Source organism: Lampris incognitus, chromosome 17 (genome assembly GCF_029633865.1).
Source record: "Lampris incognitus isolate fLamInc1 chromosome 17, fLamInc1.hap2, whole genome shotgun sequence".
In the NCBI taxonomy this organism is placed as follows: domain Eukaryota; kingdom Metazoa; phylum Chordata; class Actinopteri; order Lampriformes; family Lampridae; genus Lampris; species Lampris incognitus.
Window position 1 is genome coordinate 24,143,400 of NC_079227.1, and position 26,625 is coordinate 24,170,024.

Genomic DNA, 26,625 nt, shown 5'->3' on the forward strand with positions numbered 1-26,625 from the left:
TACTAAAGTGCAGAAGGTGCTTGATCTATGCAACAGGCAACACGTCATATTTGATTTTGCATGAGCAAGAACTATAAAGTTGCCAAAATATTTAGTTTACTCATAGCCTGTAAACACAATCCATGAATGCATTCTAAATACATACACACACACATACACACACACACATATATATATACACACACACACACACACACACACACACACACACACACACACACACACACACACACACACACACACACACACACACACACACACACACACACACACACACACACACACAATTTACATTGGAGGGAAAGCCAGTAGTCTAAATCTAGGTGGATTTAACTATGACTAATCATAACTTTTCTTAACCAGCCATAGCATTTGAAAGTAGATATGCCAAGCTTCCAAAACAAAGTTTTTCTTACTCATCTCTCCCACCTCGATATTTGGAAAAGTCCAACTTTGTCTGTTTGGGGGAAGCTTGTTGTCAATTAAGTGGTAAGCTAAAAGTTAAAACTGTATGGTCTTTAAGGTGGACAAACATTATTAAAATCTTTTGAGGTGACAGCTTCTTTTTTTCTTTCCTTTTTTTTCATTTTAGGATTGAGTCAATTTGCATATTTACACAAACATTGCTCCTGGATATCCTATTAACTACATCTGAAAATGTCAGAACTAGTCAGAACTAAAAAAAAAAAACCCAACAAAAACAAGTTCACTCTGTCATCCGTAAAATGTCCGGGTGACATAAAACAACAACAACAATATTACACGGACATGCTGTCAAAATACATGTATGGATAAATGAGGTTCTACTCAACTGTACAACACATCTGATCTGCTCCAACGAGCCTCCAGAGACAGGCTAAAACTATAGTATTAAAGGTGACGTTACTGTGCGGTCAGCAGGCGCTGACACATCATTAACAGACTGCAGCAAATAAAGTTGAGACATCCTCCAAAATATTGACATCTGTGATTAAAACTGGTAGTGACAGCGACGCATGTCACAGCCTTATGGTTCACATTACTGTGCTCTGATTGACAATGGCAGTGAGTCACGCCGGCAGGATAATCATTCACGTCTCCATTTCTGCATGTTGTAGTATCTCTACAGCATTTTGCACATGCCATCACTCGACTGCTTAATGCAAACATGCATCGGGACACTTTGCAGATTCCTGTTCAGGTGACATCCTGGATCTCATAGGAAATAATTCGGTTTGACAGCCGTTTTCCTTGGATGCATTTACACAGGAACAAAAGCCAGTACACTTTTAGCCCAATGAAACCCCATATTGAGGAATTTATCCGTGTTTAACTCGCGATAAAACAATTGGATATATGTTACATGGAGGTTTAAAAGAAAAAAGAAAAAAGAAATCACATCTTGGGGTTCCTGTGTAAATCCAGCTTGTCCATTGACAGTGTACAGATTTTGAGGTAAATAACCACTGGCAGAACCTTGGGACCATCGGATCAGGAGAGATGGAAGCCGTTCGAAACCCTCGGTGTCCCAGAGAAAGGGTGAAACGAATGACATGGCTCCGACAGGATGAGTTTGACCACTGCAGTCACGCTTCAGATGAGGTAGTCCAGATATACAGCTTGCTTGGCTGAGGATTTTTACTGGTGAGGTGAGGGGATTACAGCCTTTAGATAATGCTCCAGAGGGGAAAACAACTTCAGCTGTGTTTTACAAGTACAATAACAGTAACAGGAATTTGTCTGATCACGTTTGTATTCAGTTTGTGTCGAGAAGCAAACTCACCATTCTACTAATGTCAGTGGCAAAGGTAACGCCTTTGCTCGGTTTATCCTGGGAGCTGCTGCTGCTCCCTCCAAGAGAATTCCTCCTTATGATGCCTATGAAACGATAAAATGTAAATTAAAACAATTTTTAAAGATTCACAGGAACAATGTAGTTACAACGTGCACGTACAGAAAATATCATGTTCCGGTTGATTTTACATTTTAGATTCCAGTCCAAAGAGAGGAGAGCGGATCATTTCTGACCTTGGAGAGGCAGTATGTCCACGCGTTGCAGACTGTTCCTGCGGGACAAGGGGAAACCGCTGCCTTTGGAGAGGCGGCGCTGGCGGCTGGACAGCATGGCAGCGGGAGAGACGATGCCCGGTGGGGGGGCTTTACCCATCTTCTCATACAGCTCCTCAATCTCTCTCTTCTGAGCGGCCTGCAGGCTCTGCACCTCCGTCAGGTGTCTAGAAGGCAAAAAACAAAACAAAAACAAACAAGCCATTTATAAAAGGGCACAACAGCCATCATGGTACTGACTCTTCAGTTCTTTGACGCATATATATATATATATGTGCGTGTGTGTGTGTGTGTGTATATATATATATATATATAAAAGACCTTATGATGTCCTTTCCTCGAGTAGTTTTATCGACAGCTGATGATTGCTTATGGCATGAAACAGGCTTGTACTGTCTCAAAGAATTTACTTGACTAACTGGATTATATATATATAAGACCTTATCTTTCAAATCAAAATGGTGTCTTTTTTTTTTAAACTCTTTTCATTGATAGACACAATTTGCTTTTTGTCTTGAGTTAATAATTCCCCTTTTCAGTTGCGTGTGAATTTTCAGGTGTTTAAAGTGATGCCACTCACTTTTTTCTGAGCTCTTGAAGCTCTTCTAACATGTCTTCATCCTCGCTCTCAGAGTCATCGCTACTCAGGTACGCAGTATTGCGACTGTAGCTCATCATCCATAAATGATGCAGGGCCGTGTTGCACTGCGGGCTACTTGCTGCGCCATCCCACAGCCTTCCCTCCGACTCAGCGGCTGTCACTGAGAGCCCACTGTCCGCCGATGTCCCCATCAGGCTGAGGCTTGACGTTCTCCTCTGACTTCTCCTCCTCGGTCTCTGCCGCCCCTCAGCCTCTTCTGCCTTCGGTTCTTCATCCTCCTCCTCCTCTTCTTCAGCTTCTTTTCCTTTCTGCTGCTGCTGCGGCGGCTCTTGATGCCCGGCCCACCCTGCCTGGCTCTCGAGGTCCTGGAGGACCGCGGTTGTGCCCCTATGGGGATGGGGCTGAGGAGGAGACATGGTAAGGGAGGTGCCCAGGCTGGTCTCAGACTCCCCCTGTTCTTCTGTGGTGCTCTCTGAGGAGGTGCTGCTGCTGCTGCGCGTGTCTACGGACTGGGGCCGGGCGGGAGCGGCTCCACCAGACACAGGGGCCACAGGGATCTCCATGCTGGGGGTCACCTGGAAGCGCCCAACGGTCACCGCTTTAGACTGGACTTTTGCTGGGTAAAGACACAAAGAGATGACAATTAATATCAGTTTACTTGTGGTAAAGTTAATTACACTACATTAAGTAGTAATAAAAATGCCTGCAATAATATCTTATGTATACACACACACACACACACACACACATACACACCATTTCTTTTGACATTGTTTTTTAGATCGAATGTACGCATGATCTACAAATTTTTTTTTCCTCAATAAACCTGAGAGTTTCTTCCTTAACAGCCCTGTGGCCAGCTACAACTCGAAAATGGTGACTTCTAAAATGAAAAGGGCTTATTTATATATGTGCATTTGCACTGAAGTAGGAGATTAATCACAGGCCGGACAAAAGCAACTGTTTTCTCTGATCAAGAGATCTAATCAATAGAACAGTGCCACACTCATTCCCGACTGCGTCAATGTGATTATGACATTTGATATGTAAATTTACCACAGACCTGAGTGAGGCTTCATTTTTCTTTCACATTTTCTTACGTAATACATTTCTTTTCTTTTCTCAATTTGCACATCTTCTACAGAGCTTTTCTCTATGGCAATAATACCTGATGAAGGTAATGCTTTGCAATGAATAGCTGTAAATACTGATTAATAGATGAGTAGTTAGGGCACTTGTAAGCTCTTACACCACATCACAAAAAGGTGAATCGGTTCATCTGGGCACAACGTTTATTATATTGAGAGAAACGTTTCATCACTCATCAGTCTCAGCTGACTGCAGGTATCCTCACCCTTGTAAACAGTACAGCAGCATAACGACTGAAACCAATGATCGGTTTCATATGCAAATTACCGTGACCATTACCTAGAGTTACCATGGCAATGTGTACTATTTACAGAGGATTGGGGAATAGTTGCAATCACAGCATTGTAAGAATGCAACAGATGTTCCCCAATCCTCTGTCAGCTGAGACTGATGAAGTCACTTAGATGAGTGATGAACCGTATCTCTCAAAAAACATTGTGTCCAGATGAACTGATTCACACTTCTATGATTTCCTCACCTGTACTATTGAGCAAGCATACAGACACTGTTACACCACACTTGTTGACATTAGCAGAAGGCTTGAAATATTAATAACTGTCTTACTAATACAGGCTGAAATGTTATATAAATAACCTTCTTCCTCTCTTTAGCTGTAATTGACCTTTTCCAAATAGCACTTAGTAGATCCGAATAGCACTTACTAGAGCCAAACTGCCTAGACTTAAAAGATTTGCGCTGATCTTAACCATTTCGGATTTTGAACCTAAATTTAAATGTCTGGTCTAAAACTGAATCTAATCTTGCTTTTAAATTCCCATGTTTTTCTTGTAATTCCATTATCAACAATGACCTAATACACTACAAGTCCTTTCTTGATATTGTTAAGCCGTCTCTCAATGTTACCAAGTGTGTTGTAAGTGTCCTATAACTATAAAGAAATTTATTCCAGCTATAACTCATACTGTTTTCCGCTACTCATAATAAAGCATGAACGATAGTTTCAAAGTTTAGTTTCAGGTTTATTTGCCATATGCGAAAGCAAGTTTCCACTTATTCTCACAGCAAAATGCTTGAGGGTAACAAACGCTGGAAGAATTACAAATTGCAGCTGTAGTGGAAAATGTTGGGTGCTCGAAATGCGCAGGGCCTCAGTCTGTCCACTAGGCGTCCCTCTCACAGTTCAGACTGGAGAACACCTGGCTCAGAACCAGGTTTGCCCCTGTGCCCATTTACACAGAAGGAAGGCTGTTCAATGTGGGCTCGGAGGACGGGTATAAATAAAGACGGGTACGGATACGGGAGTGGGAGAGGTCTATGATGAGCGTAGCGGCTTTCTGATTGGTCAGTGGCTGTGGGCAGGACCGCAATCACACCTACGTTTATGTCCTCAGTCAATGGAACATTACATCCAGACCTCGCGGTTACGCAATGGCTGCTGAGGCACCACAAATGAGCAATAATGTCACCAAACACCACCAAGGATAAAATGGAGCGGGGGGTGGGGGGAGAGAACTGAAAACAAATCTGACAGCAAATTGGCCGTAACAGGGACATCACAGTGTATTTAGACCCGATACAAAGTGAGAACGACTTGCATAAGAGAGGAAAAAAAAAACTTGTAAAGTTGGGTTTGGCGTAAATGTGTGCTGTGTTTACACTAATGCGTTTACTTGGGGTGCTGACAAAAGTCATGTTATTTTCCAGCACTCCCGGCACCCCTGGCGACTGGGGCACGTGTGACAAACGTGAAAACGTGCGTGACATGTCTTACCGGAGTCGGTGGGGGAGGCATCAGGCCTGGGGACACTGGCATCCACCTTAGAGAGTGCAGGACGTGACTGAGGGCTGAAGGATGATAACTAGTTGGGAAACAGGAGGACAGATCACATCATTCTTGATTGTTTTCTTGCACTACATATGAAAATGAGACTCATTTGACGTGCTATATTAGGTATAAGTGCACTTGAAAACTACAGTGGAAATGCATTTCTTAATCATTTGGTCAATATAATGTCGAAGATAACCACAAATGCATATCACAAACTCCCAGAACCCGAAGTAATGTATTTAAAACAGTCTGCTTGGTCTGACCAGCAGCAAAAAAAGCCCTAAAAGGTGTTTTATAATGATATGAAGTGGAAGAAGGCAATTTACTTTTAGCATTTGTGAAGCTCTAGCCAGCAAATGTTTGGTATTTCTACTTGATATTTGGCTTAAATGATTATCCATCCATCCATTATCCAAACCACTTATCCTGCTCTCAGGGTCACGGGGATGCTGGAGCCTAATTGGTTCCAAAATCATAATCAATTAAATTTCTATTGATCAACTTTTCAATTAGCCCTCATGCTCTGTTCACTAACTAAGCAACAGATATACTGTTGGCCAGTAATACTGACCCAGGCCAACTTTGAATTTTATAGAAATAAAACTAAAATCTATTTGAAAATACCCAATATATCTCATCTTTATCAACATTATTCGTATTAACAATATTTATGGTTAATAGGTGTCATTAAAAACAGTTCACTTTGACCCAAACAGTTTTCAGCACTAACTTACAGTGCTTTCCGGGCTCTCCGGAGGTGACGGGGAGGAATCTGAGAGGGAGTTCGAGCTGGAGCTCTCTGAGCGGAGATGAGATATGACGGGGGCTTGCCCTGGATAAGGGACTGCACAATTGCTGAAGCCATCCTGCTGAGTCAGATTGGATTGCTTGGGGGATCTGGCCTGCTGCGACGCCTCCGGAGGGACCCATGGGGGGCTAGAGGGCATGGACGGGGTAGACATGGGATGTGGCCAAGTAGGGTGTCCGCTCTGAGGGAACCTGGATCCATCCATGTGGGGTGTGCCATCTTGGTTGTGGTAGACACTGTGCTGCCCTTGCACACCTCCTGCGAGGTAGGGGGCATCTATGGGTTGGGTCTGATAATGAGGTGGGTAGACGGAGGGGAAACCCGACTGAGGCGCCATGTGGGGGGGTAACTGGTGTTGGTATCCTGGCAAAGAGGGCATCCCCTGGTTGGCAGGGATGAAGGACTGGGCCATGCTCATGGCCATGGAGATGACATTTGCCAGGGAAAAGAGGGGCTGAGTGTGAGGGGGCCACATGCTATTGTGCTGCTGTGTGGGCGGGGAATAGGAGACGCCCTCATTGCCGCTCGGGGTTACGGTTTCGGTCAGGGGACTAGGAGACCCTGGGGCTGGGGAGGGGGCAGATGGGAAGGTGGGATTGCTAGCCACACGCGTTAGGGAGGGGTGGCTCCCGGTTGACTTGGGGGAGCCCGGGGCTGATGGGTACGGGAATGGGAAGTGTGTGTGGCCCATGTAGGGCAGGTGGTAATGCTGGTGGTGGGACAGCAGGGAGGCTGGGTGGTGGTGTTGGTAATGCTGGGGAGATGCTAGAACACAAAAAGAACATTGACATGTTTTAAGATGAGGTTTTATTTACATTATGTGACAGAACTAGCAAACAAACAATCGCAAACCCTTCACAATCACACTGAAGATCTTCTTGATGTCCCTATTTCAGCTGTTATATCACAAGGGCTAAAAGGGGTATTTTTAGGTGGAACGCCCCTGCACAGTTCTAATGGAGAATTGGACAGAGCTAACATAGAAAGACAAGTTACATCACTTACTTCCTCTCTATTTGTTCTATTGCCCTCTGCCAAATCATAAATCATTTGAAGAACAAATCCTGTGTGTTATTTTAAGTACGAGTCCCCATGGAGATCAGACATACTTTGTCTGTAACACACTATCTGTCTGCAATTGCTGTTTGTAAATGTCTGGAAGGGATATAGCATCAATAGAGCCAACGCTTATTAAATAAAACATTTTTTTTAAATATAAAAGAAATGTGTGAGTGTGTTTATGTGTGTGTACACAACTCTTTGGATGGATCTGTCTGCAAGCACCAGCACAGTTAGAAATTTTGGATCTTTCCTTCGGGAATAGACAGGTTGCGAATATGCCAGCCCCATCCTCTTGACGTGACATACACTTCGACAATGGCCCTACAGTTATAAACCAACACGCCTCCTGTTGATGAGGTAAACCAGCTACTTCCATTTCCATGCTGATGGAAACATAGGTTAGGCAACACTCTGTAAAAGGTGGCGGGGGTCCAAGAGGCATTGCGAAAGTGAGCGCACAGTGGTTGTCCAGCAGAGAGAGGACGCAAACAACGGAGAAGGGGGACGTTCAGATGGCCACCAAAGCTGAAGCTGGGGGCGTACATGCTGGGGGCATACCGTGTGTTTTTTTAATTAACTCCGAATGCCCCTCCTGTAGAGAGAGTGTTTTGGACGGGGGGGGGGGTTGTTTCTTGGAAATTGTGTAGGAGCCGGTGCTGGCAGACAGATGTTGTAGAGTATAGCGGTGCTGGGGAAAAGCTTGTGCTTCACAGGGACAGCTTTCACGTCTGCTCAAAAGCTAGAAAGCGCCCCTTCAGGTGAGGTAATTACCCAAGAGGCCCTGCTGTAAGTCTGACACAGACGCAGGCTTTGAGGTGTGGGGAAGGTGGTTGGCGCCATGCAAACACTCAAACAATACCAAGAAAGGGCCCTGGGAGAAGGGGAGGGGGGGTTACAAGGTAGCCAGGACTAGCCTTGAGCTATTCTCTGCCAAAGCGCCGCTGTAATAATTTTGCTGTGTGGTGAAACACTAAACAATGCTCGGTCTCTTCACAGGGCCAGAGGGAGGGGAGCAGAGCTGTTTACCTGGGGCGTTGTGGAAAGACTGGGAGCGTATAAGAGGTCGCCCAGGTGAAGTAACGTCTGCATTGAAGAGGTCTCCGGTGGTTACTGGGGGAGAGCCACAGACCCCATTGAAGTCTTAGACAGCATGCATGTATGCATGCACATACATTGGCACACATGCAAGCACACACACATACATACGCAGAAAAGGTTCCAGTTTAGAAGCATGTAAAATACAAAACAAAAATGACAGATGTTATGTGACAGAGCCATGCGTGGTTATCAAAGCATGCCATTAGAAAAACAATGCAGTTAAAAGCGTATGAGGCCTTCCGTTTCAAACCTTTTCAGCTTCTTATAGACCATCCAATTACCCAATTTCCCCTTGAGGATCAATAAATCTTATGTCGCCAGGCTGGTTTGTGTCTTACCAGGCAAGGAGGAAGAGGAGTGGGTTCGAGCCAGGCCGTGACTATGCAGATTGGGCTGTAAGAGATTACAGTTGATAAACATCAGCATACATCCCATTCAAAAATATGATTACGTGCAAGTTGTATTCATTCTTTGCAAAAGCTATTAACATGGTGTGTTAAATCATTTAAAGTTTTTTTTCAGTTTCCTGGTTTGATTTCTGGCACTTGTAGGTGGATAGAGTTTGGACTGCGCAGCAACTGGTGCTACACCTATGATGCCTACAACAGCTGAAGCGAAACTTGGTGAAACTTAGGAAGGTTCAGAGGTGCTTCCCTGGTGACCTTGAGGTCTGACCTCTGTTGCTGCAACCATATTCATACACACAGCTACATATTATCAGTGTTTTCAGGGCAATAAAATATCTTTATCCGTTATGTGAGATTAGATTTGTGCAAGGTTACTGCTGATTTAGTGAGAAATGGTTCCATAATAAACACCAGTTTATGGACTAATTAAAATAACCATTAGTACCTTTTTATGTAATTTACACTAGCTTACTTTACTGCAAGTCATTTAAACTCCACAATCTGGATAAAAGACCCATTTAATCTGGCACAATCGGTAACAGCTCCTCGCACTCATGCCTCTGCCTCCTGTCAAACCTTCAACCTCAAAAAAAAAAAAGATCCCTTGTTCAAGGGCTGGGTATGGGAAATTCACAACACCTAGACAAGCATAGCTTTCCAGGGAGCCCATTCACCATGTTCCACTAATAAACAACCGCTTCTCACCAACTCCTCTAAGAATAGATAGAGCCTTCCCTCGGGAGCACCACAGGCGGACTGCAGATAGCTAGATGGGCCGAGGGCTTTGCGGGTTGCATTCTTCCTGACTGAACTAGTTTGCTGCTTTTTTTTTCCTGGGGGCGGGGAAGCAAATAGCTGGGGAGTGTAGCTATAGGGGAGAATGGGAGATGCGGTCCATGACCTGTTTTCAATCAGGTGTTGGCACAAGGCCAGGAGAGATTTCTCCACGGCAGCCCAGGGTAATCATGTACCCAGGAGGTCGGAAGAGTGAGGCGCATGTGTGTGTGTGTGTGTGTGTGTGTGGAGGTTGGGGAGATATAGTGCTCTTATGTGCCCCCTGTCCTGTATCAAAATGTGCATTGTTCCAGTCTCCATTATTTCTGGACATCTTAACACCCCCCCCCCTTCTTCTTCTTCTTTTTTTTTTTTTTTAACTAGAGGGCACATGGAGATTGTGGATGGCAGAGCAGAACGTATCCTGGCAGAACAGACAATGCATCTGGTTAGGTCATCTCTTATAATGAGGGAAGGTGGAGTTGCCAGCCTTCCACCACTTCCCAAGAGTCTATCATTTGATCATTTTGCTCACTTCTAAACAGAATTTTGATCTTTTCTAGTTAATGATGATTAGATAAATTGGTCCAAAGTGAGAATCTCTTGGGGGGGGGGGGTTGTGTCTTTTTTCCCCCACTTAATGTGAGCAAGTATTTCTTATGGTTTTATTGTACAGTAGGGGCTCAAAGAGGGTTTAATAGGGTGGAAATAAATGAAGGGACCAAGGAACAATAAAAAGAGGTGTTGGGTACGTTTCCACAAATCACAGGTTTTTATGACGTGACCACTTTTAGTATTCCCATCTTTCTAATTAATGTGTTCCCTTAAGCTGTCTTTGAGGGCATTCGAGCCGCAACCCCCTGTCTTTAAGGGCAGGTCCCAGTGGGGACGGCTGGGGTCAGTGGGCCTCACTGTATAAGCAAACACGGTATTGATGGTTCTTCCATTTGTGGAGGATTTATGGGTTTGCTTGAGATGGGCACAGCTGGAGGCACTGCATACGTTTTTATCATCCTCCCCGATCCTCGCACGTTACATCAAACAGTCAGTCAGTGTACTTCCTTTGTCCTCGGCTCATCGTATATGACCTGGCTTACTGGAACAGAACAGACCGCTGTGTACACGCTGCGTATGCTTCGTTCAAGAAGACAGTAAATGCTACTAATGCAAACACTTTAAAATATGTGCTCTGGAAAAAGTGAACCTTGTAAAAAAAATGCGCAATATATTTCTCCTTTGTTTTATGCTCACATGAAAGGCAGGCTGACACTGAGCTGTAAAGGCTGTGGAAAATTAAATATAAAGACTGTCCGGGAGTAGATGTCACTTGAAAGATGTCACTTTTGAACTGTGCTGAAAAGAGATAGTGATAAAAACCCTAAATGTACTGTGTCGTTTTCTCTCCGGCGTGGCTAGTACAGAACAAGTACAGACACTGTTCCTGACCTGGGAGGCAGACAATGAGTTCACCCCGTTGTGGAAGGGCGGCCGGGAAGCAACATGCGTGCCAGCGTGGACAGAGTGTTCTTTCGCCATGAGAGCCTCCGCCCGCTTGATGATGTCACCCATGCGATGGATGAAGCCCTCCTTCTCTGATGGCAGGATGAATTCATTGTGCACCTTGAAGACAAAACAGGGAACACGCATTTATTCATGTAGGCCTACCAGATCTACTATTTGCAGGTCTCTCCATCAATCATTTCATCTGTGCACTCACCCACCTGCCCTCCGCCATTGTCTATTGTGTCTGCACACATGTAAAACATGAGATGGGCTCTTCTTGTGCAACATCCACAATACAGCAGCTTCTTGGGGTGGGTTTCAAGTTTTGCATATTCAGGCGGTTTAAGGGGGGCTACGAATTGCGGGCTGGGTGTGGTGACCGTCTTCTGTCAGCATGTTTTTAATTCGGCTCACAAGCACTGCACTAATAACAGCAGGGACTCTTATGATGCTTCAGGCTCCTGCTGCTCCAAGGCCTTGCAAACAAAAGCCCACTGTGTTTTGGAGTCTGGATAAACAGCATATTCAGTGCACAAAAAGTGCTGGTTGACCAACAGCAGTGGAGACATGCAGCAACATCATATCTGCCCCAGACACATTTGTGCATCCCCATATTGTACCAATACCTACAACCCCACACTCCCGCCTGTAGCCTCTTATCTGTGTCACTCACTTCCCAGCAAGATATCTGATATCAGAAAAACCTGGAAGCGATGACAAGATAGCGGTATGCAGAGTCGGTACTATCAGCAGTCAGACGGGATAAAGAATCTACCATAGAGACTCGATCTGCTTTCTTTATCAGTCTACAGATTGTAGATGAAACGTTTTATTTGTATATTTATGGACCTGTGCTGCAAGAGGCTTGGTATCTTCAAAACTGATCATCAGTAAACATTAATTTACATCTTGCAGCTCAATAAAGTTACTTTCTTTACCTCTTTTCAAACCTGGTTTCAAGTGATATGTAATCGGCAAACGATATAACAACAATGACTTACCATAACAGCAGCAATGTCCTCAGGGTTATCGCCATCCAGGTCAAACTTGAAGGTAACCATCTTGTCATTGTGGGTCTGCAGCTGACACTCCACCACCCGGTCCACTTTATCAGAAAGCTGCAGAGACGCACAGGACAGTCAGATCAATAGTGCTGATGGATGTTTGTATACCAATTAGAAACACTGGACAAAGCAAGAACGCTCTATTTGTGTTTTGCGCACACGTGCGTGTGTGTGTGTTGTGCTACTCAATGTTGAGTAAGTGGGTAAGTGAGTGGAGTCTATGTATGCATACGTGTGTGAACTCTCATGTACACTGATAAGCCAAAACATTATGACCACTCACAGGTGAACCGAATAACGTTGATCATCTCCAAACAAGGGCACATGTCAAGGTCTGGGTAGATTAGATGGAATGCAAAAAATCAGTTCTCGTAGTCAATGTGTTGGATGCAGGAGAAATGGGCAGACCTGAGCGACTTTGACAAAGGCAAATTGTTATGGCCAGATGACTGGGTCAGAGCATCTCTGAAACGGCAAGGCTTGTGGGGTGCTCCAGGTCAGCAGTGATCAGTACCTACCAACAGTGGTCCAAGGAGGGACAAACCACAAACTGGCGACAGGGTTTTGGGCACCCAAGGCTCATCGATGCATGAGGACAACGAAGCCTAACCTGTCTGGTCCAAACCGACAGAATGTCTACTGTGGCACAAGTCACAGAAAATTTTCATAATGGTTAAGTGAGAAATGTATCACAACACACAGTGCATTGACCCAGCTGTATAGTCACAGACCGGTCAGAGTGCACATGATGACCCTTGTCCACCATTGAAAGCACCTATAATGGGTACGCGTGCATTGGAACTGGACCTTGGAGCTATAGGTTGCCTGGTCTCACAAGTCTCATTTTCTTTTAGATCATGTGGATGGCCATGTACATGTGCGCCGTTTACCTGGGAAAGTGATGGCACCAGGATGCACTGTGGTAAGATGACAAGCCGGTGGAGGGAGTGTGATGCTCTGGGCAATGTTCTATTGGGAAAACCTGGGTCCGGCCATTCATGTGGATGTCAATTTGAAATGTGCCACCTACCTAAAAATCATTGCAGACCAGGTACACCTCTTGATGGCAATGGTATTCCCTGATGGCAGTGGCTTCTTTCAGCAGGATGATGCACCCTGGCACACCGCACACATTATTCAGGAATGGTTTGAGGAACATGAATACTGAGGAGGCACGGTGGCCCAGCGGTTAGCACTGTTGCTTTGCAGCAAGAAGGTCCTGGGTTCGAACCCCAGGTCCTTTCTGTGTGGAGTTTGTATGTTCTCTCCGTGTCTGCGTGGGTTTCCTCCCACCATCAAAGACATGCATGTTAGGGTTAATACTCCTGTCTGCATCCCTGACCAAGGCAATAAGGAAAAGAAATGGAGTTGGTCCCCCGGGCGCTGCACCACAGCTGCCCACTGCTCCTATATAATAGGATGGGGTAAATGCAGAAGACAAATTTCATTGTAACCTACAATGATAAAATAAAGTGGCTTTCATTCATTCATGATGAAGTGTTCAAGGTGTTGCCCTGGCCTCCAAATTCTCCAGATCTCAATCTGATTGAGCATCTGTGGGATGTGCTGGACCGACAAGTCTGATCCATAGCGGCTCCACCTCGCAACTTACAGGACTTGAAGGATCTGCTGCTAATGTTTAGGTGCCAGATACCACAGAACACCTTCAGGGGTCTTGTAGAGTCCATACCTTGGTGGGCGGCGCTGTTTTGGCGCTTCACAGAGGACCAGCAGCATATTAGGCTGGTGGTCACAATGTTTTGGCTCATCAGTGTATGCCCATTTGAATGAACATGGCCTGTTTGGCTGTGCATCTGAATCGAAGGACAATCCATTTCACACCACAGATTGTCCTGATCACATAAGAAATGGACACCTGCTGCTTTGGAAAAAACACCACAACTTCAGACAAAATTACAGTTTGGGCGTAGCTTCGCTGCTCGCTCAATTATAAAATGCATTCATTCATCAAATGATCAAATCTAAGTTGATTGAGATGTTTATGAATGGGCTGATTTACGGTGCTGTAATAATACCAAATGTTTGTTTTATCGTACCCCTGTGATGCGCAGTCTTGACCGGGCTCTTCGTCTGAACAGCTTCCCAGCAGTTCGCCTGGCAGCTGTTTTGCCACTCTTCTCTGGTAGGCCCTCATAGCCGTCACTCAACCCTGAGGTCACATCTGAGGCGTAACTACGAAGAGATGGATCGCGTCTAAGTAAAAACTGTCCGTCTGTTATAAAAGCCACTAATGCATTTTCTCAGCTGCAATTTGCAATATGGATTGCAATGTGTTGTGGATGAAAAGGGAGATGACAATCCATCACAACCCATTTTCTAGGCATTTTACAAAGAAATAACTAGACATCTGACATGCTAACCCAACCCATGAAATGCTACAGCGAGAGGGCAGTTAGCTCAGTTTGGACTAATGACACGTTTTAGCTGACGAGACTACAGAGAGCTTGTTTTAACTCACAAGGCAAGAAAACAACAAATCCACGTGAGCTGTTGGGTTGATGCAACGATCGAGTTTTTGGGTTTGAGAGAACTGGAGTACATTCAGTGTATTTTATAAAAAAAACTCTGGTTGAGCTAATTGGGTCTCTCGGGTCTTTTTAGATTGCTGTGGTCACAATTCCCCCCATCCACTTCCCCATTAAGGCCAGCAAACATTTACAGGCCCGATGGCTGGCACCGTCTACTAATCTCTATTTAAAATCTCTACCTGCTGGGTTACTTTGGTTCTGAAGCAAAGCTTGTTTTTAACCTCTAAAAAAGATCGAGTACATGGAAATTATACCAAATAAAGATACTCAGTTTGCTTAATTTGTGTTTGCAGCAAATGATCCTTGTGGTTTGTGTGTTCACCTATGAAATGCAATTTTACTGGCCAGTTGGAATATATGTGGACGTATTCCCAGGGGGAGACGTATATTAGGCACCATGGATTGACAAGTAAAGTATGCATATGACCTTAAATAGAGGCATGTCTGAGGATCATGGTGTCATGAAAACTGATAGCCCACCAGATTGTTGGCGTCACCCTGCTAGCAGCACCACAGAGGTGGAGTTTACCACTTTGGGATATGTGGGACATGCCACATAACATCAGACATATTATCAATCATTAAAAAGTAAAGAAAGTTGGCTTTTAAATAGCCTTAACCTTTTGGCAGACACTATATTTTTCCAAAGAGGCAAAACCTCACATGATCAGATACTCCAGAAAGTTAAAACGTACCCCCCTCCCCCCGCTTTTTTTTAACCCAGCCCTGGGATGTAGTTGAATATTGTTGACTGATGCACACACTCTGTGCAAGATTTAATCCAAAGCCGTGCATACCTCAGCTTTTATGAAACACAACACTAGACAGTAGGGCTGTGCAATATGATCAAAAATCTCATATCACAATATATAGGTCATTCATATCACGATAACGACACATATCACGATATAGCATATTTTCTGTAAATTCAATGAATAAATAGTTTATATAAAATGATCACATGGAAAGGCCTATTTCTTATTACATTTTGAATTATATACTCGACAAATAAAACTTACTAATATTTGATTATTTTTCTCCTTTTATTTGGAACCTTTGCGCAAATGTTCAATTAAGCATGTAACAAAATATAAAATATTAATGTATAAAATATAAAAAGGTAAAGAGAAAACACTTCAACTATAGTTGCATAGGTGGTAGAAGAGGCTAGTGGTGTTTCAGTCTGTTGTGGGGACCGGCGTGTGGCATATTTTGCATAGTATGGTTTTCTGGTCCATGTAAGACTTTTCATAACCAAACCACATCCATAAGATAGAAGCAGCCCCTCTTTTAGGTACAAGCTACTCGTTTTGTCCTGGCTGGTCGGAATCCTTCTGCTCGGAATTACCCTGTTCTGCATTACGTTCACTGTCCTCCATGTTTGTTTGTATTGCCTTCAAGCAAATTTCCTGCCTGCGTCAGTGCTGTGCAAAGAGCGGAAAAGGTCATCCAAATGACGAAAAATATTGCCGTAAACAGTGTGATTTGCGACACAACAAAATAAACGATAGAGCTTAAAATGAAATGATAGACGATTTCTATCGTCGCACGATATATATATATATATATATATATATATATATATATATCATCATCATATTGCACAGCCCTACTCGACAGTATGAACAGAGAAGACGACAAATGAAAATGAACCCATGCCCCAACATCTGCCCGCCTACTGCCGGCTCCCCCACGGAGACCAAAAGCCTCTCTCTTCTCACCCACCACCATGAGAGGAAAATACAGCTTCCACAACATTCGACATTCAAGTCACACAGAAATCTGCTAAGATCAATTTCGTTCTTCACTATTCTGAAAACACTGAGCAGGCTGCCGATTGCCTCAGGCCTGCTGTCACGGACACACAGATGTGGACGAGTTACAAAAAAAAAAAAGGCAGCACAACAGACATTTCTAATAAATGTATGCTGACTTCCTGTTTCTTCTGAGGAGAGACTATTAACCAAAGCTCGAGTGTTTCTCTGATGGAAGCAAAAGAAAAGGGAATAGGAAAGTTACCTGTCCACAGGAGAGCTGAAGCCGCTGGGTGGGCCTGAGTTGCCACATTCTGGGTTGCTGGATACTGCAATGCTCTAGGAAAAGAAAGGATGGGTGGCATTAAGCAAATGTGGCAATAAAGACGTCTTCTTTTTTTTTGTGATGTGGACAAGTAGGCATGAAGACCTCTTTTGGAAAAATGTCAAGCGTTAAAAGAATTCCTGATAAGCATTTATCACCAGAGACCCTGAGTAATTAGCTTATTCATTGCAGTATTAATCAGGCGTCAACTATGCTTTCCTAACCAGGGGTTCCCTGAGAAGGTAATTTTTGTAGTCCTATTTTTATACACCAGTTGTTCTCTCTTGACTGTTTCCAATCAAAACAGATATCAGTATGGAAAGCAAATCACTCTGTTCCCTCATTCTGCAACACCTATAACTAAGAAACACACAAGTGGCTATTTAAAGGCTCATTTAGACATTGATGCCCTACTAAAAAAAGACCCACTGAGAATAACACTAGAATTGCATTGTCTGAATCCAATATATATCCAATCATAACTGATTAAAAGGAAAATATTGTTAATTGAATGAACATTAACAACATGAGATAATGGACATTTTACAAAAGCATTAAACTATTTTTTAGGTTCTTTATTGGGATACTGACAATTTACAGAAACAAACAATTTCTAGACTATTTACTCCTCGAATAAGAATATGTCAGTGTTGTGTTGGAGAAAGGATAAAATCTATGAGAAAAGCCAGTAAAATTTGCAAGCCCCAAGCCTCTTCTTTTAATAAACAGCAAGCCCTTTACTGAGGCCGCTCACCGAGGGGAAGCGGAGGGCTGGGAAGGGGAGGCCATTTGCAGGCGGGATGTTGGTGTGTTGGAGTGGAGGGGTCAGATGAGTGTTGAGGCCATCGACATCTACAGGGTCCTGAAGCCCCGAGGAGCTCAGATAGCCGTCCGTCTCACAGTCAGCTGTTACAACAAAACGGACATGAGCCATTAGCACGTGACCAATCATGGCCCGGATGACTGACTAACGCCATAAACGTGTACACACACACACACACACACATATATATGCAGGCGGTAACACATGCACACACACGCGCTCGCTCACACCGACCCGCTGGGTTTAAGAACGGATTACTCTCGCAGTGGGGCGACAATGGAGACAGAAAATGTTTGATGTACTTAAACAGGGTTAGAGCGATTCATTGGGATCTGCAGTGAGACCGTTTCTAAAGGTCACCAGTAAACATTCAACAACAACAACAACCATAGTGCAGAACACAAACACACAGAAAAAGACACGCACTGAGGTAAATAAAGTCTACAGGGTTACAGTTATTCATAGACTCGCATTTCAATGACCGCCTTCCCCATGCTCCAATATCTACTATTCATTACGCAACAATAGTATTTGTTATGCGACTGATATTTTTATTTATAACACAACATCCATTGGACGTTGTCCGTCTTGAGAGAGAGATCCCTCATCTGCTGCGCTCCCTGAGGTTTCTTCCCATTTTTTCTCCCCGTTAAAGGTTTTTTTGTTTTTTTTGTTTTTTTAGGGAGTTGTTCCTTATCTGATGCGAGGGTCTAAGGACAGGATGTTGTGTTGCTGTAAAGCCCCCTGAGGCAAATTTGAACTTTGTGATATTGGGCTGTACAAATAAAATTGACTTGACTTAAACTGAATGACAAATTGCTCTAAAACGACCTAAGGAGATGTGACACTCTTGAAGTCTCATGATTGTTAGACCCAAATAAAACACGCAAGATTGAGAGATAATGAGAGAGCCGCCCGCTGAGATTAAGTTCTCATATATGTGCGGCTTGATTGATTATGTGGAGGAATTGTGCTGCACACGCAAAAAAATATGCAAATCCACTGAGGCCATCTATAGTTAAAAATGGATAAAAGTATTCACCAAAGAGGGAAAGGATTGGGGTGTTATGTTGCTCACAATTAGCAGAGGAGCAGCTATTGTGTCGGCCGTGGAAGTGCTGGTCTGCTTCGGGCTCCTCCGCTTCTGCAGGGAAGCTGGAGCTGACGCCAGAATCCACAGAGCTGTTGACCGGGGACAGGACCGGGGTTGGAGGTGTCTGTGCCAGGGTGGGGGTGAGGCTCTCTGGGGCGACTGGATCACGGGCTTTAGGCGAGGGCGGCTGCAGGGGCTCAGGCTCTTCCTCTATGGCCTCCTGTTCCTGTTTCCTCTTCTGCTCCTCCGCCTGCCGCCTCAGCTTCTCTCTCTGCCGCTTGATGGCTGTCACCCGGTCCCGTATGGCTTTGGCGACCAGTTTGAAATCTGCCTCGCACACAAAGCCCAGCACAACCTGCATAAAACAGAATTAGTCAGGGCAAAACACTCACAAATGTCCAGATTTCACAGTTTAAGATGTGCTAACACATAGATATTTTATCCATCTGCTGCACTTAACGACTTCTGTATGTGTGTGTGCATGTGTGTGTTGCAACATGAACATCCTTTCGATGTGACAAGATTTTTCAAGCTAACACTATTTGCTTTGTGGACAACCAATTCACACTGGAAGTGTGTGAAGCATGTCATGGCAACAACTTGTGCAACACTGCATCAAAGTCAGAAGAAAGAAGGACAGTCAGTACTCGTCGGCCTCTCAACACGTAGTCAGATTACAGCAGATAAACCAGACTGCGTGGCCACGGCGGATACCAAATTTGATCATGATGAAAACATTATGAAAAAGAAAAGAGAAAACAGGTAAAGAACTGTGGGGGCTGCAGTTTCATTAAAAGTGACCTCTATGGAAGGGCGGTCTGGAGGACATGCCGTTAAAGAGCCGTTTTGTAACAGGCCATAGAGGCATTATCTTATTAAAGACTAGAACTCGGCTTCTTCCTGAGCCATGTTCTCACATTTCCAGCCGCTGATGATTAAATGTTGAGCGGTGCCCTTGACACGCTCTGTGAGGGCCGTTCTCCATTTGTTCCTTTGGGCTGAGCACACGTCAAGTGTCTGCCCGCCATTCAAATGGAGTCATAAAACAAGCACCTTCATGATCTCCGCAGCACATAGGAAGCCCCGTCTTCACTGTTTGTTATGGAGCACAAAAATATTAGAAAAGTCAGGGCCGTACATAGTCTGACACCGTGACACAATTTAAGCTTAACTGGTTTATTTGTCAGTGCTACTGGGTTCAGGTGAGCACCTTTAGTCACAACTATAGTAAATACTTACCCAACAGAAATCAAATCCACAGTACTTGCTGAATAAACAGGACTATTACTGCAGAATACTTGACACCATTTTACGCTTGACCTTAGTTTAAGATAACCAGGACTACAGACCTCTCCTTTAATTATTAACTTGGCAAGGAATATTTATGATGAAGGACAAAAAAAAAGGCATAACAGACAATACCATATGTAGTTAGAACGGCTTCAGAGTCTTCTTTTTGTTGGTAAGGTAAAATGGGTGTTTGGTTTGTTGAAAATGTTTTGCAATGTAATCTCATAGGACCAAGACACTCATTCTGCAAGGCTAAGTCCTCCTCCATAAAAAAAAAAAACAACATAAAAACGTCTCCCCATACAGAGGAACCATGCACGTGGTTAACTGGATGTGGTTTCCCTGTATGTGTTGGGTGAAATAGCCTCTACATGTTGATCTGGGTTACAAATAAGAACCCGTCCACTTAAAAGGCTCTGGTCACCCAATGGGCCTGAGATATGGGTGCATATTTGCATGCATCAGACCTACCATCTCCTGGGCCACCTCCTCAGGCACGTCCTTGTAGAGCTCGAACAGGAACTCAATGGCATTGTTGTCCTTGTACTTCCCATGGAGCTTCTTGGTGTCGTCCATACGCAGCCACAGCTTTAGGCCCGACTTCACCATGTCATCTTCCTCTGCCAGCTCCACGTGCACGCCGTTGTTCTCCTGGAAGAAGGTGTGTTCCAAGAGGTCTTGAATGGTGTACCTGGGGTAAGAAGGAAACCAATGTTTATTTTTGTTATTCTTATCTCTAACCAAGGTCGCCATCCTTTTGCATTTAAGCTGTCGACGCTTTCGTCTGTTCATTGTTTTCAAGTTTCTATCTTCATGTTTCATTAGGAACATCTGGTCTTAACGTCATTTACTAAGAATGGTTTGATCGGTTTGAGGGGAAGCAGGTTAGAGTCAGCCAGTTGGGAATATGTATGTATTGGTGTAACCGGTTAGGATACAGAATGCTTTTATTAGCATACTGGAGAAAACAGAAAATAATAAAGAACAGCAATTTCTTTGTGGGCAACAATGTAAAAACTCTTTCTACAAATCAAAGAAGGTTGAATTGGTTCATCTGGTTACGTTTATTGACAGATACATTTCATCACTCAACTAAGTGACATCTTCAGACTTAACTGACTGCAGGCATTCCCACCCCTTATAAACAATACAGTACAACACTGTTGTATAATGACTGAAACCAACGACCAGTTTCATATGCAAATATGGGTGTGACCATTAACAAGAGTTCCAATAGCCATGTGTAGTATTCACAGAGGATTAGGGAATGTTGCAATCACAGAATTGTAAGATGGCGACAGATGTATAACGGCTGTGATTGCAAACATTCCCAAATCCTCTGTGAATAGTACTTATGGCCATTGAAACTCTAGTTAATGATCACGCCCATATTTGTTTATGTAACTGGTCGTTGGTTTTGGTTGTTATGCAACTGTATTGTACTGTGTTGTGTATAAGGGGCGGGGATGCCTGCAGTCAGTTTAGACTGAAGAGGTCACTTAGTTGAGTGATGAAACGTATCTGTCAATAAACGTATCCAGATGAACTGATTCAACCTTCTTTTATTTTCTAACGTGGATTATTGAGCATGCATCAAGATACAGCTCTACAAATGTTCAAATATACATCATTCCTGTACTTTATCCCAGTCTACATCTTTCAGCTGTCAGGCTTAGTTACCTGAGTGTAAGGATTAAGAGAATAAGAATACACTGGCACCTTTCGTCTTTGTCCATGCGAATACATCCCTCGATGATCTCTTTGAGCTCTGGGACTTTGACTTTATAGAAGCTGTCGGGTTTGATTCCCTGTAGGGGAAAGCACAGGAGAAGATTGGTTTAGATTTAATTAATAGGAGGGTAATTTTTAGCAAATATTTGATGTGCTTTTCCAAAGAGCTGCTTGTTCAGTGCCAATTTTCTGACTTGCATTCGACCAACTGGAATTACACTGGGGAGTAATCAGATGAGTAATCAGTGGTTCATCTCGTCCTTGTAGGTCACAATTCCTGCATCAGACAAACTCACTGTATTGAACCAATAACAGCCCTTTTCACTTGCGCTGTGCATTACCATAACCTGTTGCTTTGTGATGTCTGCCACCAGCCAGCATGATACTTGGTTCTGTAATCATGTCAACAAAGCTGGAGAAAGGGTTTATCCCCAGGAGCAAGGGTTTATCAAAATGGAAAAGACCACAGCGTTCTTTGTTTATTCTTTGTTGCTTTCCTCCACCCTTACCTCTCTATAAATCCCTCATTGGCTTTTACTGTGCTAAGCTGGAGCCAACCCGGTTGATAATTATTCACCAGCTACAAACAGAATAGCGCAAGACAGAAAAGAGTCACTTGGGACTGTTCTCTTCTATATATTTATTCAGTTAAATGCTTTGCATTGTTATTAAAGATTAGAGCTGGGATTAAATAAATGTCCGACGATTGAAACACCGTTGGGTAGGAGGCATTGTTAGTTTGCAACAGTTTTAAAGTTTCCATGCCGGCCCAAACTCTGATCAAGAAAGAAGCATTTTTACAATGGGCCAAAGTCTAAATAATGTGTGGGCTAAAATAGCCATGCAATGTGTTAAGATGAACGCTATATAGATATTGTTTCATATGTACGCTGGGTGCTATATCTAAAGTCCAACCTGTCATGTAATCATTGGTGCCTTTGTTTGTTATGACTGACTACTATCTATTTTGTCAAGATAGCCCGTTTCCTGTTTTAAGTAAGACAAAGGACAGAGGTGGGAGACAGTGAAAGAGAAACTAAATGAGTCCAAGGTGATGATATTCTTGTTTCACACCTGGTGTAGTCTCTGTCATCCAGCTACATGTGGCCGACAAGCTGTATGACCCAAAAAACCAAATTACAATGTGATTTTTTTTTTAATATATATATACTTTACTGATCCCCGTAGGGAATTACGCTCTGCATTTAACCCATCCTAGCTGTGTAGCAAGGAGCAGTAGGCAGCCGCCGTGCAGCGCCCGGGGACCAACTCCAATTCGTCTTGCCATGCCTCAGTCAGGGGCACAGACAGGAGTATTAACCCTAACATGCATGTCTTTTTGATGGTGGGGGAAAGTGGAGCACCCGGAGAAAACCCACTGCAGACACAGGGAGAACATGCAAACTCCACGCAGAGGATGACCTGGGGTAACCCCAAGGTTGGACAACCCCGGGGTTTGAACCCAAGTCCTTTTTGCTGTGAGGCGACAGCGCTAACCACTGGGCCACCATGCCGCCCAATATAAAATATTTTCAATCAATACACAATATGCCCAATCTACCACATCAAGCTGTATTAATTTTTTTTCAGGGAACACGAACGTCATTGGGTTACACAGTAACTTTACTCTGTGAATAACTAATTGCCACATATCTACATGCAACCTACCATATGAGTCACTATAGAAAAAGCAGAAATGAGGCCATCTAACGATCTTTTAGCTGAACTGTGATCACAGTAAGGATATTTTCCATTTCCTTCCATGGAAAATGTGATTTAGCATTGATGTGTAGCTCTAAACAACTACAACCGCATACAAAATGATGGCAGCCACCTAGAAGATGCGCCAAGAAATAAACAAGTGACATGTTGCCTTTATGTAATGCGCTATCGCAGAAGATAAAGGAAAATTATCTGTTGAGAAAGGTCATTGACTACTCTTACCACATCTCCTCAATATGTGTGAAGTAAGACAAAATAATTATTCAGCTCCTCCCGACAAATTCAATTAAATAGGATTTTGCCATGAAACAGCATTGTTTCCGTTATATAGCCTTTGTATGTCACACTCATTTATGGCTTCCTTTAGCAGGCCTATAGAAAAACAGGAATAAGGCACTGGTCCATAGTGCTTCTGTGAGCCTAATGGTTGGCTCTTGAAAAAAAAAAAATACACATGAGAACCAGAATAATTTCAAGTGCAGTCTCCAGAGAGCTGTGCCAAAGCTCATCTGGTTGTAAATTCAATGTTATCGTCATAGATGGCGGCAGTAGCTGCTTGCATATGCCCAGTGTGTGGGAACCACAACCACTCTGGACTGCTGGCATTGTCACTTTCTCGTCCTACAGCCACCGTCAGGCTCAGTTTGCTTTACGTCTGTCTGGGGGAAAGAAAAAAATAAAGGAAAAAATAGTCTTTGTGGAGCAGCGAGTGAAACGTCATTTTAAAAACACACAATTTTGGCATCGCTTGCCCCAGACCACTGTGACGTCAACGCCCTTCTTCAGCTTTGCACCCTGTAGCAGGAACTACCATGTTCCTGTGGTATTAAAACTCAACACTGTTGACCATTGTGCTTCTGTGGCTTTCGAGAGAACGACTAGGGATTTGTTGGATCTTTGATAAGGTTTTTGGAAACAAGCAGGCTCCGGCAATCACATTTGCGTAACTGCACGCTGTGCTGAGATTGGAGCCCCACTTAAGCACCAGACTGATGGTTACCTTGTGGTGGAAGGTTAAAAAAAAAGTCCGTATTTACCTCGAGTTTTATTTATTTCAGATAATTACCATTTATTTGCATCAGCGGGATCTAAAAGGGAATTTTGAGACATTTCTCAAAGGCCGCCTTCGTTTTCCATTCAAGTGCTATGACCTAAAGAAAAGAATATCTCTTTAAACATGATTAGGATCCCATGCTTCAGGACAGGATTTTGTTAAAGGCCAAAGGAGTTAGCAATCAGTGTCTCAAACATCTGCAATCATGTGTCCAACAACAGTAAAAACAGTCAAGTTACGGCACAGCTCCGCACCCCGAGCCTGTAAGGGATAAATCTGAGCCTTTAATTGGCAAAAATGGGGCTTCCATTGCTCGTGGAGCTCACTTCTTCCAAGGATTCAAAGGGATAACAAGACATGCATTCAGGATATCCTGATCGCCTTTGGTCCAATTCCATTATGCACATGGAGGGAAGCAAACACATGGGGGCAATTACATTAAATACAGCACGTCACACACCGACAGTCCCCCTTCTGTCTCCCTCTACTCACACTGGTAACTTTGCGGTAGATCTGAGCAGCGTTTTGGCATTCAGAGTATGGGTACTCCGAGGTCGCCATCTCCAAGATACACATCCCAAAGGCATAGACGTCCACTGCTTCGTCATATTTCTCCTCGTACATCTCAGGGGCCATGAACTCCGGCGTTCCTGTCAGGCACAAAGGACGGTGGGAAATGTGAAGTCATTACTCTGTTAAAGAACCAGATGGTCAAACCCCTCTAAGTAAATCGTTTTCATGATTTTTTTTTTTGATCCCCCTCCCCCCCTTTTCTCCCAATTGTACTTGGCCAATTACTTCCGAGCCATCCCGGTCGCTGCTCCACCCCTTCTACCAATCCAGGGAGGGCTACATACTACCACATGCCTCCTCCGATACATGTGGAGTCGCCAGCCACTTCTTTTCACCTGACAGTGAGGAGTTTTGCCAGGGGGACGTAGTGTGTGGGAGGATCATGCTATTCCCCCCAGTCCCCCCCTCCCCCGAACAGGCACCCGACCGACCAGAGGAGGTGCTAGTGCAGCGGCCAGGACACATACCCACATCGGGCTTCCTACCCGTAGACACGGCAAATTGTGTCTGTAGGGATGCCCAACCAAGCCCGAGGTAACACGGGGAATTCGAACCGGTGAGCCCCATGTTGGTAGGCAACGGAATAGACCACCACGCCACCTGGACGCCCCCATTTTCATGATTTCAACCTCAGACATCATACACTTTCTTGACAGAAAGGGAAAAAAAAAACCTTTATGATACAGTTTGCAATTTGGTTTCAACTGAAATTAAAAGGTGTTTGATAAATAATGATGACATGGGGGCCATATTTAAGGCACCTCAAAGAAAATATTAATGGGTACTTGTGCACTGTGACTGGAGCAAACCTGGTTAAGGATGAAGGAATATAAGCAGAAGAAAACCGTAAGGATCTTCTGTAAAAGCAACCCACTTTAAGTGGCTGAGTTGTACAGAAATAAGATGATGGTAACAGGAGTAAATAATTTTCTGAAAATGATGAAAATGTTATTGTTGCTGTCTCAGTAGTTCAAAGACCGATGGAAGAAGATCTAAATAAAAGCAATCTGGCTTGGGCGTGCATAACAAAAACCAGACTTGAGCTTACCAATGACACTTTTAGCGAAGGAGGCACTTTTGAGAGTGGCCAGACCCAGGTCTCCGATCTTGACTGAGCCGGTGGGGCCGGTGATGAAGATGTTGTCGCACTTGAGGTCGCGGTGGATGATAGGAGGCGTACGCGTGTGCAGGAAGTGAAGCCCTTTGAGAATCTGACGGCTCCAGCGCTGCAAAAGTTTCAATTTCATCTCCTTGAACCTCTTCAGGTACCTAAAACAGAAGAACCGGCAGTCTAAACATGTCAAAACACTGGGGAAAAAGGGAAGCTTTTATGCAGGTACACAGTAATGCATCTTTAATTTTGACACCCAAGAGGAAATTGTAATCTAAAGTGATTCTCTCCCCCCAGCA

General features: G+C 43.9%; 1 protein-coding gene across 1 annotated transcript in view; it reads right to left on the minus strand.

Moving 5' to 3' along the window:
• Window positions 1–206: 206 nt before the first annotated feature.
• wnk4a (WNK lysine deficient protein kinase 4a) overlaps window positions 207–26,625 on the minus strand; it is a 44,032-nt gene continuing 17,613 nt past the window's right edge. Inside the window, exons 4-20 of the mRNA XM_056297426.1 lie at window positions 26,264–26,484; window positions 25,135–25,292; window positions 21,855–21,943; window positions 20,607–20,826; window positions 18,831–19,200; window positions 17,684–17,835; window positions 16,870–16,943; window positions 14,359–14,494; window positions 12,239–12,355; window positions 11,181–11,354; window positions 8,892–8,946; window positions 6,320–7,158; window positions 5,529–5,616; window positions 2,627–3,263; window positions 2,008–2,213; window positions 1,763–1,857; window positions 207–1,620 (exon numbers count right to left, since the gene is read on the minus strand). Coding sequence (XP_056153401.1) covers window positions 1,618–1,620; window positions 1,763–1,857; window positions 2,008–2,213; window positions 2,627–3,263; window positions 5,529–5,616; window positions 6,320–7,158; window positions 8,892–8,946; window positions 11,181–11,354; window positions 12,239–12,355; window positions 14,359–14,494; window positions 16,870–16,943; window positions 17,684–17,835; window positions 18,831–19,200; window positions 20,607–20,826; window positions 21,855–21,943; window positions 25,135–25,292; window positions 26,264–26,484 — 3,634 coding nt within the window. The 3' untranslated portion in view covers window positions 207–1,617. The remainder of the gene's footprint in view (window positions 1,621–1,762; window positions 1,858–2,007; window positions 2,214–2,626; window positions 3,264–5,528; window positions 5,617–6,319; window positions 7,159–8,891; window positions 8,947–11,180; window positions 11,355–12,238; window positions 12,356–14,358; window positions 14,495–16,869; window positions 16,944–17,683; window positions 17,836–18,830; window positions 19,201–20,606; window positions 20,827–21,854; window positions 21,944–25,134; window positions 25,293–26,263; window positions 26,485–26,625) is intronic.